The sequence below is a fragment of the Anopheles coluzzii genome, chromosome 2, assembly GCF_943734685.1.
Source record: "Anopheles coluzzii chromosome 2, AcolN3, whole genome shotgun sequence".
Classification (NCBI taxonomy): domain Eukaryota; kingdom Metazoa; phylum Arthropoda; class Insecta; order Diptera; family Culicidae; genus Anopheles; species Anopheles coluzzii.
In genome coordinates, this window is record NC_064670.1 from 106291087 (window position 1) to 106310980 (window position 19894).

General features: G+C 45.8%; 1 protein-coding gene across 1 annotated transcript in view; it reads left to right on the forward strand.

Moving 5' to 3' along the window:
* Positions 1-409: 409 nt before the first annotated feature.
* The window catches only part of LOC120950301 (uncharacterized), a 70147-nt gene continuing 50662 nt past the window's right edge, over positions 410-19894 (forward strand). The window contains exons 1-2 of the mRNA XM_040368234.2: positions 410-1719; positions 8997-9427. Of these exons, the coding sequence (XP_040224168.2) occupies positions 9190-9427 (238 nt within the window). The 5' untranslated portion in view covers positions 410-1719; positions 8997-9189. The remainder of the gene's footprint in view (positions 1720-8996; positions 9428-19894) is intronic.

Below are 19894 nucleotides of genomic sequence, written 5' to 3' on the forward strand. Positions count from 1 at the left end.
TTTTTAAGTGGTAAACAATTAACCGTTGATAACACTATAAGCACTACTTTTAAATTTCTCGTCTTAAAAAAAGTGAGCGAAATGAACACGGGCTATAATACTTTTCAATCAACAAATCCTTTCGGGCACCCTCCTTTTCGAGGCAGTTTCACTCAAACGGTATCCACTGTACCGGCGGAATCTTCTCCTCAAGCGCTACTGCAGCTACTTCGGCTTCATGCTGTGGCTTCGGCCGTCACTCAGTCAGACGCATGGATAAAAAAAGGCACAGAAGCGAGAAAAAAAACACTCCATCATCCCCTTTTAATACCCCCCACACACAACCGAGAGTGCATTCCACACCTGCATCCTGCGTGTGTTGCAGGGTGTGCCGAGCGCGATGGAGAAGGGACACCATGTACGTAGCATCGTGGGAGGGGGTGGGCATTACACAAAAACACACACACATAGATACAGAAATGGGAAGTAAATGGGGTGCTGGTGCTGCTGCTGCGTTGAGTTCGCTCGGCACGATCGGGAAGAAAGATCTCACAGCCAGACTCGGAGCGCACGAAACGTTGTGTGAGCGCACAAAACCGGGAGACCGGCCGCAAACGGGAGAAAGAGAGCCACACGGCACGGAAAACGGGCATGGCGGGCAGATGATGGGTTGATATTAGTGCCGGGAGGCCGCGCGAAGGGGCAAAGAGCGCAGGTTGACGAGCCGGGGACACGAGAGCAGCAGCAGCAGCAGCAGGGAGTAGGGGCGCCCCGCGGGGCAGCGGTTGGCAGAAGCGGCAGTCGGCACTGTTGATTCTTTTAGCGCGCTACCCTGGCAGTAATCGCACAGTTTTTCCTCGACCGTCCGTGTGTTAATCTCGCGTGTGCGGCCCCCTCCGAGAGCGAATTCTGCTGCTGCTGCTGCTGCTCCACGCTGTCTCTGGCGCTTCGTTTACACACGGGAAAAACTCGTGCGACGCAAAACAGTGACGCGTGTTTGCATTAAGTGGTTCTTGTTTTTTTTTTAGTTAAAAACAAAATTAAATATTTTTGTGTAAAAATAAATGTTTCGTAAAGTTTTGTAATTCGTTCCATCCAACATTCGATCGCTGAAATTTCGTTCCATTGCAATCGCCGATCGACCAGGCGCCGTCCCGAGTGACGAAGCAACAAGGCGCCCTGACACTGTCCAGCGCCGCCACAACTGTGCCGTACACAAGCTCCTCTTCCCCCCCACGAACGGGTTGCCAAAGGAAAAGGGTTTCGGGCAAGGGTTCCCGTGGATCGTGAACGGCATGTCAGTCAGTTGCTCTGCGATCGCGAAACACGCCAAAGCTTTCGCAGTTGTGCTCTGTAGGGGAAAATAAACAACAACAGCAGCCACGTGCTTACGGTGAAGACGTAGCGAACGCAAGTGCACCAATCAATCGACAAAGTGAATATAGGGAAAAAATAGGGAAAATGTTGGAAATTGTGAAGAGAAGCTTTATCTGAAAGTACATCCAAGCTAAACGTTTGAATTGAGTGTTGCTGTGTTTTTTCCGGTAATTTGTTGCTCCTAGCGAGCGTAAAGTGCGTTCTGAGGTATTGTCGTTGTGTTTAAAGATTGTACGAAAGTTTGATGCTACGGTGAATCGGTGCTGAAGTGCAAGCAAAAGTGTGTTCTACCAAATTGTTGTCTTTGTGCAGTGCAAGTGAGGCGTCAAGAAAAGGGTGCCAAAAAACACTCAAAACCAACAGGTTAGTGGCCAAGCGGGAGAATCCTCTGCATTGGATTTTAAAAATCAAATTAATCCTCCAATAAGGTTAGCCCCATTTTTGTCTGCCCCTTTGCTATGATTTTTTGGTCGAGTTTGCCAATTAGAGTCCAATTGTGTGGCAGCATTGATGAGCAATGCTACTTTTTCGAGCAACTTAAGCCATTTAGCGTAGCTAAACAAAATTTTTATTTTTGTTTTTGCTGGTAAGCTTACATGTGTAGACAAAAAATATGTAAAAAAAAGTAGAACATCGCCCTCGAAGTGAACAAAAAATAACATTCCAATAGGTTCGATTCCATAGCGAATCCAATTGGTCGTTGCGTGTTGACAGCCTTTTTTCGGGTTTTCATGGGCTTATTGGAATGGTTTTTTTTAAAGTTGTTTGATGATTTGGTTATACTTACTTTTTCACTCTATTTGTTGCTCTTTTTCGGAACATGTGTGCGTGTATGTTTGATATCTGTGTCAGTTTAAAGCAATTTACATGTGTTATGGGTTGAGTTGCGTTTTTCGACAGTTTTTGATGTTTTTTTTTTTGTTTGTTTGTTTTGTTTTTTGTTCTCCGCTTCCCTTTACTTACTGCAATTTAGCCCTCAATGACAAAAGGTGGGTGGATGTTGCGAGTGTTATTTGAGCAGAAAACGAACGACCCAGTGCAGAGTGTGTGTGTGGGTATGTGCACGTTTTGTCCACTCACGGTTTGGTTGTGCAGTTTCAGCGGTTTGGTGCTTTTTTTTTGTTGTCTCTCGCATGTATCTTCTCTCCCTCAGCGCACAGGACCTGCAGGTTGGAGTTTTATGCAAACGCGGGAAGAAATTGCCACTCAGCAGCAGCAGCGGCAACAGTCGCGATTGTGTCGTGACATGAACGCATCGCGCTCGACCGCCAACATGCGGTTACATTTGTTTGCCTAAGCGTCGGTTTTACGTTGTTGGTTGTTTTTTTGGGTTTTTTTTTTTTGAGTTGAGTTGGACATTTTTTGGCAAGTCTGCTTGCCTGCTTTTTGGCTCTTCTTTTTCTTCTTCTTCTCGGCAACAATTGTGACTTGTGTGTGAACGTTTGTGACGGTTTTTTTCTACTCCTTCTCCTTGCGCACTCTGGTCGTCTGGTGCGCGTCGTCGTCACTTTGGCGACCAACCAACGATACCAACGGGTTAGTGGTTTTGGGGTGATAGGGTAGTCTTGAAGAATTTTGCGTTTGTTTGCGCTGCCCTGCTGCATTGGCTGGCCCCCCTCCCGAGTGCCCCCCCCCCCCCCCCTGAACGGAATGGAATTGACACAAAAACAGACCAGCAAAAACAAAAAAAAACAAACCAAACCAACAGCAACAAATGCGGTGCTTCTCTACGCGTAACGAACGCGGAACAAGACAAACTATTAACAAGTGTGTGAGCGGCCTAGCAAAGCTGGCCGTCGCACATGTGGTCGCGTAAAGGCAAGCAAGCCCAGGCTTAAGCAAACCGAGCACAAAATTAGAGCTAAGAAACTGGCCTGGAAGGGAAGGTGGGCCCTTAATGCCCTTTTTTTTGTCTTCATCAAACATTTTTGAACGCTATTGTGTTCATCATTAAGCCTCTTCCGGCGGCGGAGCAGGAAGTGTGCGATGGCAGCCAGGCAGGCAGGCAGGCATCAGTGCGTTCATTCAACCCAGTCCCAGGCAGTGCGTGTGTGAAGGGTACCTGCTGAAATCATACAAACTAGCGATACTACTGCGAACCGTGCGTAGGACCGTCTAAGGCCCGGAGGGCAACATAATTAGAAACAAATGTGTGACTGTTCGTGGAACGGAACGGCAACAATTTAAACTTTTTTGGGGTATTTTGGAATCGCTCTCCCCCCCTTGCACCCCCGCAACAATGCGCAACATTGCGTAGGTTATGGGCACGCCCCCCCCCCCCCCCCCCCCCGGGAGACATCTGGTGACACATTCCAGCACTCGGTCGACCACCACCATCACCACCCTGCCCGCTAAGGCTAAGCGTTCGGATCAGATGTCCAACCGTGCCGTGGAGCTGTTATTTATAAATATATAAATATGCGAAATCCATTTCCCATGTGTGTGTGTGTGTGTGTGTGGCAGGATTGGTGGCGTTTTTTTTTTCTCTCTCCAACCCTCCCTCTAATGTTGTTTTGGTTGTACCGTTTGCTTGCCTTTTTCTAGGCGTGTTTTTTTTCTTTTTTTAATTTCCTTGCATTCTATTCACTTCCACCTTCGAATGTTTGTGCTTTTGTTTTGCATTCCGGCACAAATCTCGTCTCGGCTGCAGTTTTGTGCTCTCGTGCTGCTTCTCTGTGTACTCCTGCAACCGCCGGTGTGTGTGTCTGTGTGTGTTTGCTGGTTCGCGACGAATGCTGCGACGCATTCCAAGGAGAGACAATCGTCAAAACACAATCTGATGCGAGATTTTCAGATACGCGTCTTTCCCATGGACGCTTGGAAGCGTCCGTTTGTGTGTATATGTGTTTTTTTTCATTTTTGCTGCTCAACATAGGGAAAATGAAAAGAAAAGTGATTGGAAGAGCATGCAAAAATATGAAGAAAAACAAACCCTCCCAAACGCACGTGGCAAGGAATGTAAGCAAAACGGTACCAGATAATTCGCTGCACTGCTTTTGGTGCGTTGTGTGTGTGTGTGCGGCCGTTGGACAGCCCAGCCAGCGCCTCCCGGAGGCGTGAAATATTACCCTTGCGAGTGGTGTAAAAAAATAATTTATGCTGCATTTGATTTCTAGCACTAAAAATAAACACGCACATAGAGACACTCAGAAAAAAAAACTCCTTTCAAATGCACTAAAAACTACCCCTCGGGGTGGTGTGCAACATAAACGGGGAGATATATGAGAAGATAGATAAAAAGAAGAAGAAGAAAAACGCATCTAAAGCAACGCTGGTGTTTCACACAAAAAATTCAATCCAAACCAAAGTAGCGACCGGTGCCAGCACCAGTGTGACCGAAGTGGCTAAGTGTATCAATAAATTATAATCGCTTAAAAAGCTATCGCTCGCACCAGTATCCACGCCTTTATCTGCTTAGATAAAACAACTTATTTAGCAGCGTAAAACACACACACACCCATACTCCCTCTCCCTCTCCCTCTCATACATTCCATAAAAATGCAATATTTTGCTGGGACACGGTCATCGCCAGCGGGTACCGCCGTCTGCCTTTTGCATATCTGCGCATGTAACGAGCGGGGAACGAGCCGTCGGGGACGTCGGTGCGGCAAGGACGGCCGCGGTGTCCCGACAAGCGCTGACCCGATCTTGTCAAAAATGCATTCAGTTTGATTGAAGTTTTTTAATTGAATTGCAAGTTGCAGTTGCAGCTCTCGCCATCAAACGACGTGGTTCGCTCGCTCGCTCGTCGTCTTTCGTCGCTGCAACTCTCCGCGGTTACACCGCGGTTTGGGTCCGGGTGGATGGGGGTGCGTTGCAGGTGTGCGGTTTTGGCCCTCCACCCAGCGCCAGAACGTGCTTTTCGGGGACTTTGAAACTGTCGCCTTTCGGTCGACAAACTTTGCCTTACTTTGGGGTGGACCTGTTTTTTTTTTTTTTTTTGATTTTGCATTTTTTAGGGGTTTGGTGCTCCAGAGTTTCAATAAACTTGTGATGTGGTTGGTCGCCCCTTTTTTTTTTTGGTCACGACTAGGTTGCTGTATTTGGTTTGTTTTTGTCACTGGAAGACGTTTTGATTTGTTTTGTTTTCTTCCATTAGTAAAAGACCCAATGAATGAACATTAACGATCATTCGGTTTTTTTCTGCAACAAGCCATCCACAACTGCTTACTTGCTTTATTGAATTATTATTGTTACATTTCTTAACTGACCTGTCCAAACCTTCACATTTGTCCAATGTTTATCAAATAATAAAAAATGCAAAAATCAAAACAAAACAAACTTCCTTCGGCATAAAAACCAAACCCATTTCCCACCCCATTGATCAAGCAGGCCAACAAATCTGGTCTTCCATGGTGTGCAGTACAGCGCTCGGTTTAGAATGAGGCAAGAACAAAAATGCCAGAAATGGATGGTTGTAGCCAGTACAGCAGTACACGGCAACAGCAAAACATACACGGCAACAAAAATGTAGGTTTCTGGATTACCAGACCGTTCCGCGCTGGTTTGTTTTTGTCCCCATTCTGCGGCGTTCGCTTCCATTCTGGCAGCATGCCGTTTGCTTTACACACCACGAGTGCATGTACGCACACGTAACGTTCCACCACCGAAACATAGGGTCTTCCCCGTCCCCCTCCCAGCGCACTACACATTCCGCGGGACGCCGAAGGCTCGTCAAGAACGGATTTACAGCCGGTCCCGCTTTGCCTCGCACTGCAATTGCAACGACGCCGCTGCAAATGGTATTCACAAATTCGGGAGCGGCCAGAGGGGGGTATCTAGGGGAGCTAAGGGTCGTATTTTGTTGCATACCGCTAACGCTCCTCATCGTCACCGAACACATGGCATCATGCGTATTAGATTACAACGCTAAGCCGAAAGCCGGGTTTTGTGGGGTCGTAAGCAAGCGATCGTAGCTTGAGGCGGCTCACGCGCGGTTGCCTCCTCGGCGGCCGGAAGCTTACGATGAATGGGCGATGATCGTACGGTGCGTAAGGCTGTAGTATTCCTAAACTAATCGCCTAACGAAGAGAGCTGGGATGCTAAATATATATATTAATAAAAAATCGATCAAAATTGGTATTGAGGGCTTTGCAGTAACCACAGGGATCCATTCCATTGCAGTGGGATGGAGGAGTATCGGATTACATCAATTGAGTGATGTGGTAGAATGGTGGGCCATGGTATGGTTCAACATTCTTTCCATTCTTTTATGAACGTTATGATGCCTACATTCTCTATCGAAATAGCAATATTAAGGCTGGGTTTAATATACATTACCGCGCTAAGAAGGTTGTATAATTCAATCGACTCTACTGCCTTTCCATTGTAGCAATTTACAGACCTTACAATGTCAGTTTTTATTACCATCACAAATCATTCGCATTGCTTGCTTCATCGCTTTTCGGTTCCATCTGTTCTTGTTTTATTGTTAATTTGCATTTTATAGCTACCTCTCCTTGGAAAGGAATGTTGTTAAATTAAATGTGTATGATGGAGAATGTTCTTATAGTCGGTTAAGTTCATTGTACTCTTGCAAAAACTGTGTTTTGCTTTTAAAATGTACTACTTCAAAACAATTTAACCAAAAACAAAAAACAAACAAACAAAAACCAAACAGTCACACAAGGAAGCAATAATACATTTATACAAACGATTGCTGGTGCTGTACCACCGTTTGCTTACCCGGGCTCACTGCAATAGTAAGTCACCGCTGTTCGAGTACTGTTCGCCCAGCGTAACAGCGGGGTTCAACGGCTACATGCACGGCGGGAATGTAACACGTTGCAAATATTCACACCCGTGATCGTAAAACTGCACTTAAGATGCACTAAAGAACGGGCTGCGATCCGTTACAAACCTACGCACTCCGTGTCCCCGCGTGTTCGATGAGCACGCGAACGGTGTTTTGCGCTACACGCTCTCGAGCCTGGTGTCACACAATTCTCACGCGCCCAGAGGACTCACTTTGGGAACGCAACCTGTTGTGGCTGTTGTGCGCGGCAGTTGCGATGATTTATCGTAGCGCTGAAACGTCCGCACGCGGGGGGGCGGCTGTATTGTCGCTTATTAACACACTTGTCAACCGCTAGTTGCGCTAGGGATTGTTTCGGGCATTCCGGGGGACTTTTATTTTTAGCCGAGCGCAGTGAACAGCGCAGAAAGAGCACGTTCAATAATTCTGCACGCACGGCGGGGTGGACAAAATATGACACCCGTGCAGGAATTGCTCCACCCGCCAACGAAGACCGAAACCGATCGGTTCTGAAGCATGCACAAAAGGGAGGACGGAATTAAAGATGAATAATACCATGCCACAGCAATGCTAGCGGCGAGCGGCGAGGGTGTTTATATGCGGGTGGAGCTGACAGTGTGGTAGCATAATAGGAGTGCGCAAAAATAGCGCAAAACGTTTGACCCAGTTGGAAAAGACGTAAGAGATCTTGCGAAAGAGCGAGAGAGAAAAGAGGGAAAAATCAGCTACGTTCACTAAAGGAGTAAAAAATCAAATGGGATTGTATTCCCATACAATTGAGGTATGATCGAGGTTGATATATCATTTGAAGATCGTTTTGTTTTTTTTTATGAAAAAAAACGGAACAATAGCAATTATGTTTTTGAATGTCTAAAAACAACTAAAAAAGTAAATAAAAACGTCAAACGAAAGTGAAAACGATGCCATTCTTCAGTAGAACAATACACAACAGCACATGAAATTCCTTGATACACTGTAAAAAAGCAGTAAAGTCTCCCACATCAACAGCTTCCAGTATGCATTCAGTTTCACTATCAGCTATTTTGCGAAACACATCCTCTACTTTAAAAACAAAAGTGCTACAACATTAGCATAACCAAGTTTTTAGTTGACTACTGGCTGTGATTGTTTTGCAAAAATGTATCCCATTCAAATCAAGCTGTTGTGACGGTCGATTGTTTTCCTTTTTTTATCCTGAAGTCGCTAGTTGAAGTTCGATTGCATGGCCACTATTTATGGTTGTAAATTTACTAGTGCTCAAAAATTTTAATTGCTGCTTGATTGTTCTTAAGGTTTGAGGTTTTTTTTTACAAAAAACTGGGCCATAAAGACCTGCCTTTTTAGTGAACTATTGGCTAAACGTTTCAACAGCTCATAAAACGTAGTTGATGTAACTCGTAATGACATTTTTAGCCTAATTAAAATGCTTAAATTTTAAATGTTTTAAATGTTTTGTATGCTTAAAACTGCCTCTCGCGATCTTCCCTAATCCCATTTAATTTTTTACTTTTCAATATTTGTTTTTTCTGTTTCTGAGCTCTTGACACTATCATAGATTTTACCCCATTCACTGTTCCTTTCCAATGACGGTGTTTTAGCCTGCGTGAGTGTTGGAAAGCTAGTTAGAATATTTTCGACTATTGGATTCCGACTGTCACTCATCGAGTTGGCAGTTTAGCACATGTTTTGGCAGTGTTATTCGCACACACAAAGATAAAAAGCTTGGCTTCATTGGCTCGCTAATTTGCCAAATATGACAGGGTTGTCAACAGCCTGTCTTTGTCGTTGCCGAGTCAACTCAACTTGATTCTGAGTGTTGCACTATTTACTCTAATTTTATCTCACGATCCTACTAACAACCGTTTAATGTTTCTTCCATTTCCAGACAACGACAGTGCGTGGTACTATTCATCTGCAAGCAGCTCATGGCAGTGTTGTGAACCGCAATAGAAAAGCAACGTGTTACCGCCGCGCCCACCAAAGCACCCACCGCCAATGCTGCTGCTGCAGTGTTCGTTGCGCGGCCGGCAGTGACTCGCGACGAAAGATGCGCTTCCCTCGCTTCGAACCAACCGAAAATGAGCATCCAATCGGCCGAAGTGCATCGACCATCCGGCAGCGGTTCCGGCAGCGACCATGCACCGATCTGCGCGCTCGCACTAGCGCCCCGTACCGCCCAGCCGCCCCGACGCAGTGACCGGCCGGCGGGTCGTGGCGTGGCAGCGGCCAGCGGCAAAATGGTTCCGACCAGCGACGTGCCGGCGAAGCTGACGCTGCTGCTTATGCTGCTAATTGCCGTTATTGACCACGGTGAAGGTAATTTATCTGCGCGCGAAAGTATTTTCCCACCCCATAATAAAACGGGTTCATCATGGGGTTTTGTTTTTTTCGTCTGGATGAAGGAACCTTTCCTATTCTTCAACTTGATCATTCTTTGCTGCTGCCGCAGTGAAGAATTGCACCGGTACATCCACCCTGCATGAGGGAAAGGCGAGCCCAACGGAGCCGCGTGACCCCTAATGGTGGTGGTGCAGCATTGATTTATGGGTTTCGACGGCGTTGGCGATTTGGGCGACGGGTGCGACGGGTTTTGCACTTTGCCAGAAACGGCAACTACACGTTGCAGTTGCATTCCAAGCCAGCCAGCCGCGCTACGGGTCCAGGGGCGTGAAGTGAGCACGATTCCACCTGGGTGCAAAGTATCAAACACAGTGGTGTGGAGCTGTTAGTCTCCGTTGTTGCTAGTATTCAGTATGTGCATTTTTTACTGCTGCTGCTAGCTCTTGGCGCTGCTGATCGAAGATTAATTAATTTTTGCCGCAATCGTCATACGATCGAACGGAGAATGCAAAATTCGATTCGATTGAGGAGAGCTTCGATCACGCGTACGTGTGTGGGGACCATGGCTTAGCCGTTCATCATTTTGTGTCATGTTTGTTTTTTTTTGCACACGACACAATGGCGCCGGCAAAAGCGTTCAAACGCGTCCACAGTTACATCGGAAAAGAACGTGGTAACAAGCATTTGCAAACGTAGTGTTGTTACACAACTCCTTCTATTCGATTTGATTTCAAGACGCAGAATGTGTTTGTTTTGCTGATTTACATATTCTGAATTCAATCGCTTGTAATTCTAAACGCTGATTCTCTATTGATGTAGATGAAAAAAAAAGAAAAAAGACTCCAAAGTTAGCGTTAAACACTAAAAGCCATTAAAATGTCTCGTTTTTGCCCGTTGCTATTAGAATAACGATACTATTCATATTGTGTTGCCTTTTATTGTGACAAACATATAAAACTCGACATTTCTAGCTGTATTCTATGTGGTGTAGCACAATTTTATTATCCTTTGGTGTATGACTTATTTTTGAATATATTTTGAAAGCATCCATTTTTTAGGATTTTTTTTCTATGTTTTGAAAAAGTTTTTAAAAATAATTTTCAGTATTTTCTTTCATGTATCCTTCGGAACATTTGCTAGTTTTAGAATTTAGAACTTATAATTTTACTTGCTAGTTACTTCTAGTTAGTTCTAGGCTTTAAAAGTCTTAGCTTAAAATCCCTAGTGCTGCACCAGGACTCTTCCATGCGCAAGGAATATGCTAATTAACTAAAACACAAGCGTTCTTACAAGCAGCTTGGTTTAATTTGGTGAATCTAAAAAATCAAACACTTGTTCCGGGGATAAGAATAAGAGTGGCTGCAGGTCGCAACCTTTGCCACGGTCGGGAACTTTCGTGCAATCGAGAAGCATTGGCGTGATCGGGATTGATGACTATTCCACACGAGATCACTACAATAGATTCTTCTATGAGGATTCATGCTGCTATTTACTCATTCTTGTTTTTTTTTAAATATTTTTGCAAGATGTAATTGTTGGTATTGCAAAATTGCTTGATTTAACTTTTGTGCGTTGTTCTCCATATTATCGTTTGATTTGTAGTCTTGCGTGACATTTTACTGTTATAAAAAAGGTTACAATTAAGAAAAAAAAACTGTTACCGTCAACGATAGAACGCGACGAACCTTAAATTTCTCATTGTTGTTTTATATTTATGGTGAATTTTATCATTATTTTTTTAAACCCAGTATCCTAAATTTTAGCAAAGTCTGTTTTAATGTGTTATTAGTTCCATTATCAATGATTTTTAAATTGATAATCGTTTTTTTGCTTATTTTGATGGCTACTTGCTACTTTTTAGTCGATTTCAAATCACTTCAACTGTTTCAAAAACATCACCATTCAAATAGCCTAAGCTCCTCGTGACATCCAGTCATCGGTGTACGGTGCAATTTATTTTCAAGGCCACCACAATGTTTGCTTTCCATGTTCACCATCTAACCGACAGAAAGAGAGAGAGAGAGAGAGAGAGAGAGAGAGAGAGAGAGCGTAACACACAAAAATACCTGCCCATGCTTTCTCGTTCGGGTGCCCCCGCATCAGAACAGCTGCATCCGCTGCACGCCGTACTTGCACACCGGCCAAGCAATAATGCTTATTTTTAGCGCCTGCATGAAATCCTAAGCCCAAGTCCCTCTTTTTTTTGTTTGAGCGATGTTTTGGCTGTCTAAGCAAACCGCTCCATAGAAATCCGGACAGCTGTGCGCTTGCCGGTGTGTATCCTGCCCTGTAGGCGCCGCGTCCTGTGTCCGCCTGCCCACATGGACCAGTGTTGTTTTGGGCCCTCTGTTACGCTCCCTCCGGTCTGGATGTTTACATGCCGAGACTGACCGTGTACCGTGAGCTCCCGGGGGCCACATGCGAGACCAGCGAATCGGAGTGTAATCGCCGCCGACCTTGACACTGTGCCAAACGTTACGCCTTGTGTTCGGCTTGTTGCGCAGTCGGCTCCATCCGCCTACCAGAGTTTAGGGCCTAGGGCGGCTCCCCGTCAGCTCCGTGTCCAGCCGGTTGGGGTTGCGTTTTCGTTTGGGACAGCGTTTTGTTGTTGCTGTTGCTACTGCTGTTTGTTTTAAAGTGCGACTGCAATTGCGCGCGTGTCCATCTAGCTGCGACATGGCAGCGACAAATTGCTGACAAATGTTGGTGGCCCACACACGCGCACCTCCATCCCCACTGGTCCGGAGAGGTCCGGCGGGATTACGGATTTGGCAGCAACTGCTGGATGCGCGGGAGTGGTGTGGGTTGTAAACTTCCCTAAATGTGTTACCTGCGTCCTCGGTTGGGGTGTTCGGAAGTGGAGCGTCATACCCCGAGAAGAGGATGGGGTTCAATCCGCTCGACTTGTCACCTTGAACTGAATGGCCGCAAACGCCGCCTCGCCAACGTCAGTTGCAAAATCTTGCAAGGGCAACGGCTCTCATCTGTCAGTGCGCTTCCGTTTTGTTGGGAGAGACGCTGACGCTTTTGGCAACAGGATGATGCACGCGCGTGTAATACAATCTTCCGTGAATGGCATTCATCGTGAAAGTGATCGGGTTGGGAGGGGTTAAACAGTGCAACACACATTAAGGTTCCATTGGACTTGAAGATACACTGCCATTTCAGAAGTTTGTGTATTAAAACAGACTCTAACGATGATATTGAATTTTATCATCGTGCATTCGAGTCAATGTCAAGAATGTGATAGTTTGTTTTTCTCATGAGACTCAAATTTCAGCTTCAGATCACTTATATGGTGCGTGTAAAATCATGTTTTTAAGCAGCATATCTTCACATTCGAATGAAGACTACTTCTCGTGATGCATCAGAGGATAGATCAAAGCGAAGGGTCAGCTATTTTAAACCTTTTTTGTCCTTGAATCATTACTCTAGCATCATTACACTTTCCTGTTTGTTGCTCTTTCGCTTCCTGTTCTAGTTCTTCATCATCCGTTCGCCGATACAATCAATATCTGGTGAACAACCACTTACACAAAAAAAAGTTGCAATATTTTATGCATCCGCTTTTCCATGCATATGCAGCAATTTAGCCATTTTCGCCCTTTGGTTTTGCTGCCTGACACTCCAACACAGCAGCAAAAGAGCATCGAACTTCTTGTGTAAGTAACATAACCATTGAGCAAGTGGCAAGAAGAAAAACTGCACATCAACCCAACAATCTGATCACTGGTATCCAGGCTGTTTTTTCACTCCCTTCCATAAGCTATCACTTGCGCGCAAGAACTTTACTTTCATCCTTGGGCAGTGCTTCCTCCAAGTATCTTGCTCCGGCTGGCGCTATGCCCAAAAGCGCAGGGGACGAAATGAAGAAAGGGCAGTCAAGGCAGCCGCGGCGCTGTAAATTACTGCCGCGACGGCGGCACAATATCAAGATGTAGAGGCCGGGAGATAATGTTTACAACCATCAAACCTGGCGCGCCGGACGCGCGCACACGCAAAGCGCGAGACGGACAGGCAGCACGCGCGCACCACCAGCGCGTGGTGCGGTGATTTGCTCGCTCGAAACACACAGAAAGAAAGCAAATCGGCGGGGCCAACAGGCTAACTCCTCTACCCTTTCCCGAGGAGCGGGCGTAAATGTTTTTGAGCGATTTGCGCAAGATTAGCGGCCTCTGAGGGTCGTAAAAACCCCCTGGAGCATTATGCAATGCAACGCGATCGTGTATCGCCTGCGACGGATGATGTGGTTGGTTGCAGGAGAAGAAGTGACATGGAGAGGGAGAGATTGTGTAGAGTTAATTTAAGATCTTGTGGACCGAATGGAAGTTATTTTAAAAATTATTTTGAAAAATACTGAAGTCGTTTATTGTTTCTCAATTCCTGAACCAATCACACTTTTTATTGTTCAATAGCTTCACACTTTACACTATGCTTTACCTTACTATTGCTCCTAATTCTTCAATTTAACTAGCTCCCAGGCTTTTGCACTCTTGTCAAACGCTCTGGTTGGATTTGAATTTATTGCCACTTCGCACGCCTCATTGCCTGCGCCGCTATAATAAGCATGCTAAATATGTCGAACCAAACCATTTTAGCATTACCACCAGAGCACCGCAAGCGAGCGAAGCTTGCAAATAAGCCGATGTGCCGAAATTTCTGCTCTCTCTCTCTCTCTGTGTGTCTCAACCGGTACCGTCAGGGCCCAACGGGTCGGGGATGCGGTCGTTGTGGTGTACCGTATATAGGCCAACGCCTGTGCTCGGGAGTCGGAAGTTTAATGGCATCATCCATCATCATGCGGTACGCGTACGGTCGCCTTTTTCTGTGCAGCATTGGTGAAAGAGGATGAGCTAGCCTGCTAGCCTCCGTACGCGAGCATTGGGCCCTTGTAACTGGGTTAAATGCAGATCAACCAGCAGATTGTCAACATGTCAAAAGGTGGCATTTCAACTGGCTTGCAGCCTAAAACACCATCCCCACTTTCTTCCCGTTGGTTGGTTGGATGCGATGTCTCTAGGTGATGGGGAGAGATTTTTAAGTACTTCAATGTCTGGGAAAGGAGAGTTACTGGCAAAATGGGTACCGGTGGCATACCATCCAGTTGCTCTGACGGGTCAGTTTCTTCAGTGCTTTCTTTTTCCAGGCATTTTTGGGGACTTATTGGCGATGGTGGAGGTAAGGTTCAAAAGATCTCCTTCAACAGTTTTGAGCACGGTGTTGTACAATTTGCAAGTGCTTTTAGGTTCAAACGCGATGGCGTTGAGATGTGAGATAAGTGTTTAAGGCATGAAGAAAGCAAAGAGACAAACATTTTACATAATATTTAGGAAGAATGTAAACCTCTTTAGACCGTATCTGCAATAATTTGCCTTTTGACGCTTAAACCCATCTTCGATTTGAATTATGATTACATAAAGTTAACCAACTATAAAATCAGGCCTCCTGACAACATTTTTGGAGGATAGTACAAGATGTGACTTTGGAATTCGCACATTGGAATTCCAGCACATTGGAACTCGTAGTTTAGGTCAATTTGCATTCAACAAACTTGTTTCATCGTTTAATCGAAAGGTGTAATATTGCTGGTTAAACATATTTTAAGCAATTAGTTTCCTAAAACGCATCAAACAAAAGCCTTGTTACAGGATTAGCTTACTTACATCTTCAAGATTTTCTCTTCACCAAACTTTTGTATTTTGGTGTGTCTTTGTTGTGACATTTTTGCAACACCACGTCACGACAACATAAGCAAAAGCTTTTGAAGGTGAAACAAGACCACAAAAAAATGAAAAAAGTAAATAATCACCACTGCCACCCATCACTTATTCCAATTAATCATTCGTTGAACATTATGTTCTACCTATCAAGTTTGAAATACTTAATTTTCAATCCATTCAATCACCGCACAACCGTTTTTTCCCCCAGTAACTCACCCCGCTAGCCATGAAATTGATCCGTTCCGATCTTGGCCCGTGCCAGGTAAAATGTCACCCGCCACCTAAAGGCTAAATATTTAAAGAGGCTCCCAGTCTGATGAGTCTGCTCCTGGGGGGGTCTTTGTTCTAAATTTCTAATCTTCACCCCGGTTCGACTGGCTGGCATAGCCATGAAGCGTACGCTCTCGTTTGTTTTGCCTTTTTTCGCTCCCGCGCTCGCTCATCGTCGCTACACGGTTCACTATCATGTAAATAAAGCGTCTGGTCTGTGCGAGTATATGGCGCGCAGTGGGCAAGGTCGTCCGGACGCTTAACTGCAGCCACAAAACAAATTCGGCATTGGTTGCCGTCTTTTTTTCGTCTTCTTTCCCAATTTCGTCATGCTTTATGCAAAGGACCAGCCGGGACGGATGGATGGTACGGATTTTGATGTGACGAGTGTAGGCCTGATGAGGCCATATTTTGACAGACACAGACGCGTTGAGCTTCTTTTAACCACCCCCTCCCTTACCTACCACGCTCCTGTTAATATGGCGTGTCGAGCGGATTAATGCTTAAAGCTCTGATTAATGTGTAACACAATTAACTGCTTCTTTGCAGCGCAACAACTACGCAAACACATCAACAATCAATTACGCCTTGTCATTTTCCCCACAATTTGGCCTGGACATTGGGGGGAGAGGGGGGAAAGCTGGACCCGTGCGACATTATTAAAATGCAGTTTCTGACGTCCGTCACCGTCTGGGCGGGAGATTAGGGCTGTCGAAAACGCGTGCTAAGTGAATTAAACGTAGCGTTCAAAATTGGCCCCCAAAAAGCGATGTCGTAATGTCGTATACGGAACCACTGACAAGGGGTGCAGGGAAGGGAGGAGGAGAAGGAGGAGAAACAACAAAACCACCCCTCAAAAAGACAAACGGCCCAGACTGACGAACAGACGGAGCGCTTTTTTTGTTGTTGTTTGGGTTTTACACTGGCTTTTCCATGCTTTTCTTTTCCGTTTGTGCACCTTTGCCGCAAGGATAAGACCGCCGCCGCCGCCGGTCTCGCCGGTCGGTTGTAAAATCTCGGCGCACGGCTGTGGGCTGTGGGTGGAAAAAAATGGGCTGCCCGACTGCTTTACACTGGGAATCCCAAACGGTGGGTTCCCCTTGCAGGATTTTCCCCAAAACGTAAAACAAAAGCCCGCGCCGGCCCGAAATATTTTCCCCATCCCCACAGCCATTCCTGGCCATAAAATTCCTGACCATATTTTGGTGCTTCCTTTCCGGCGCGGACCATGCGGGAAGGGACAGGGCACGAAACCACGCGTCAGGTAGTGCGGTGGCAACCGGCGCTGATGATGACAGTCGCCCGTCAATCCCTCGGCTCGGTCGTATTTGGCTGGTAGGTACATCGGTTAATAGAATTACATGCGCGCAGCGGGCCAGCACGCTGGAACACGCTGCTGACTGGCAACGGAATTAAAGAAAACAATGTAGAAGAAACATGTAGCTATTTCGGAAGGAAAATCCGAGCCTGAATGCGGTCGGAAGGGCGGGAAAATCAGGAAAACAAGGACGACGATGGTTGATGACGACGATGATGAGGATGATTTCACGGTCACTCGTCTGGGTGAAGGTTACAGTACGCATCACACCCCTTGTGTCTCTTCTTCCCGTCCGTCTCTTTCTAGACTGGGGTTTTTTTTTTGTTGTTGCTCCTCCAGACAGCGACTTTAATACACTTTTACGCGGCGGTTCGCGTTACGTATTTGTTTTGTTTGCTCCTCCGGTTTTTCGGGCACCATTTTTTTTTCGCCGTATCGCAAAGGCGGCGGCGCATTTTCGGCATTCCGGATTTATTTTCTCTCTTTCTCTCTCTCTCTCTCGTCGTCTCTCCCTCGGTTCGTGGCTTTGGGTTGGCGTTAACCATACCCTTCCCCCACCGAGCACATGTCTGAGCAATCTCAGCAACTCCATGTCCGGCCCTTGCCCGTTTGCAGCGTCCCGTGCACATTCCGGCCGTTATCGGATATTACGGGTACGCTCCGGCTGTTTTAACACCACCACCGGGTCTCCAGGTCTGTCTGACCGGTGGGTGGTTGTGGGGTGCTGAGGCCACGGTGTGAGCGCAAAAATCCCGAAAGACGTAATTTAAATATTTACTCCACCGTCTGGTATGTCGGGCGTGCTTTTCGGTACCGGCCCCGAAGCGTATTATAAATATCGTGTTATTGATGAATATTTAATATTCGTTCAATCTCCGATTGGCGATGGTTGGTGTAGTTTTCTTGTCACTTTTTTTTTGCTGTCTTCTGTTACGTTTGTTTGGATTGCTTTTTTTGCTTTTGCACACTTGGAAGGTGGTTGTGGTAAGAAAAGGAACGGGTCAGGACTGAACTGCAACTGCATTCAGAGACACGGGCAGAGCAGGCGTTGATGTTAGAACACCTTGCCGTGCAGGGATTGCTTACATATTTATGATTAGTTTCCTTTGCCAACGAGCGAATCTGAACGTACTAGTTGGAGGTACTACGGTTGCGAAATTCGAGTGCAGCGACGTTACATAAATTCTGCTCTTCACTGGCATGGCTGTGCATGGTCTGTTGGTTTGATTTGAAGCAGGGAGGTAACTTTCTCTTTTCTTTATATTCGAGCGGTTTTCCGAATTGAAAATAATGTGTTCCTACTGAAAAATGAATACTTTTTTAATTGAATTCCTAGGGGATTTTGACCTTTTAACGGTAGCATTTTTGATGCCAAAACATGCTTGTAAATGCATTTTCAGAATACATCACCTCTAGGGCACACCGACGCATTGTAGTCGTCGGCTTTGTATGTGCACTGCATACGTTTATTGGACCAAATTATTGCTCTCTGTTTTATATTTACTATAAACAGAGTGCTGTGGTTGTGGTCCATGCAACTTAACACCCAACATTTGCGTGGTCTGAACTAAAAGTTGAATAAAAATTTCTTGGAAAGAATTCTATGTTAAAAGCATTTACAGTTTTTTTTTGGTTTCTCTCTATCTTTTAGATGAAATGTAATACGCAAAGCAGTTTTAGGGAAGCCTGCCATTCTCTTTTGGAAGAGATTTTTTCGAACGCCTACAGTCAAATAGCTCATATTTTGTTCAACGCTTTTACTTGAATAACGATATTGTAAAAAATGACCTACGTTTTTCAATGATTTTACAGTACAGAAACCAGTTAAATGCTGTTAAATGTCCTTTTAAATGCCCTGCTTAACATAACGTTCAACTAGGCTATGATCTATGCTACGATGCATTAGAACATTTGTACTATAATGTATTGTATTGTAAGAAATACTAAGACAGTTGTCTTAAAACTGATTTTATAAGAACTTCAGCTCATACTTGCCACACCGCAAACAAATCGATTAATCTTACAGCAATACACCTGTGACATTCTTACAACGACGAAAAACGATTCAACAACAATGAATAATGTTCGCTTACACCGAAAAGTGTACACACCAGTGCGCCAGCAAACCGTGACCGGGGCGAGATCGCTCTCGCCGTCGAAGCTGGTCTGCTGCATCGTTGCACCATTCATTACTACACCCGCTCCGTACCAACCGTATTTCCTTGCTGCACGTCCCCCCATGTGCCCAACCGATTATGATATTAATTATTTCTGTTGTCCTCTTGCGGTCGCACACTTTCGGCGCCGCCGCGCGTTGGCGCATCGCGCCATCCCACGGCGACTGGGAAGAAACGCAACGCGCAAAGAGAACAAACATATACACACACACACACACACACACACACACACTGCAACAAGCGGACACGCTGTTGCACACACAAAAGTGCATCGACTTGGACGCTGCGAGGCGCCCGCAAGTGTCCGACCATGATACAATGCGGCACGCGCCTATCGTACAGTGATGCCTGCTCGCTCCCGCCTCGCTTCAGCCGTGCAGGGACGCAGATGTGTGATGCAAGCGCATCGTTAGTGGCCACTCTTGCCTGCGCTCGTTGGGTGGCTGTGTCATTGGGAGGGTTACGGGAACAGCGTGTACTGTTGCGGCTTGGCGGCGGTGGTCCATTCGGACGGGGAGGATAGTTTGGTGGGTTTTTTGCTGTTGTTGTTTTGTTTTATGATGATTATTTGCCGTTGTACGTACAAGATGTTTTGCATGGCATTATTTAGTGTCAATGTGCCGGCGGAATGCAGCATTATTCGGTTTGCAATGGCCGCGCACAAAAAAAAGGGTAGGTGCGAAAGCCCGCGGACCGTCGTAAAAGTGATTGCCGTACGCGGTGCATGACTGCAGAGAGTGAGGCGAGAGGCTGCCGCGAGCGGGCAATTTTTTATCACACTTTACTACGTGTCATTTGAGGCTTTGTTTCAGTTTCGGCTTGTTTGCAACGGATGGTGTAATGCTATTAAAGTGTGTATGTGTGTGTGAATTGATTTCGAGCGGTGTTAATGTGTTTTTGGTGGATTAGCACAAAACGCAGTCATTTTGACATTGTTTCCGCCTGTTTTATTTATTAC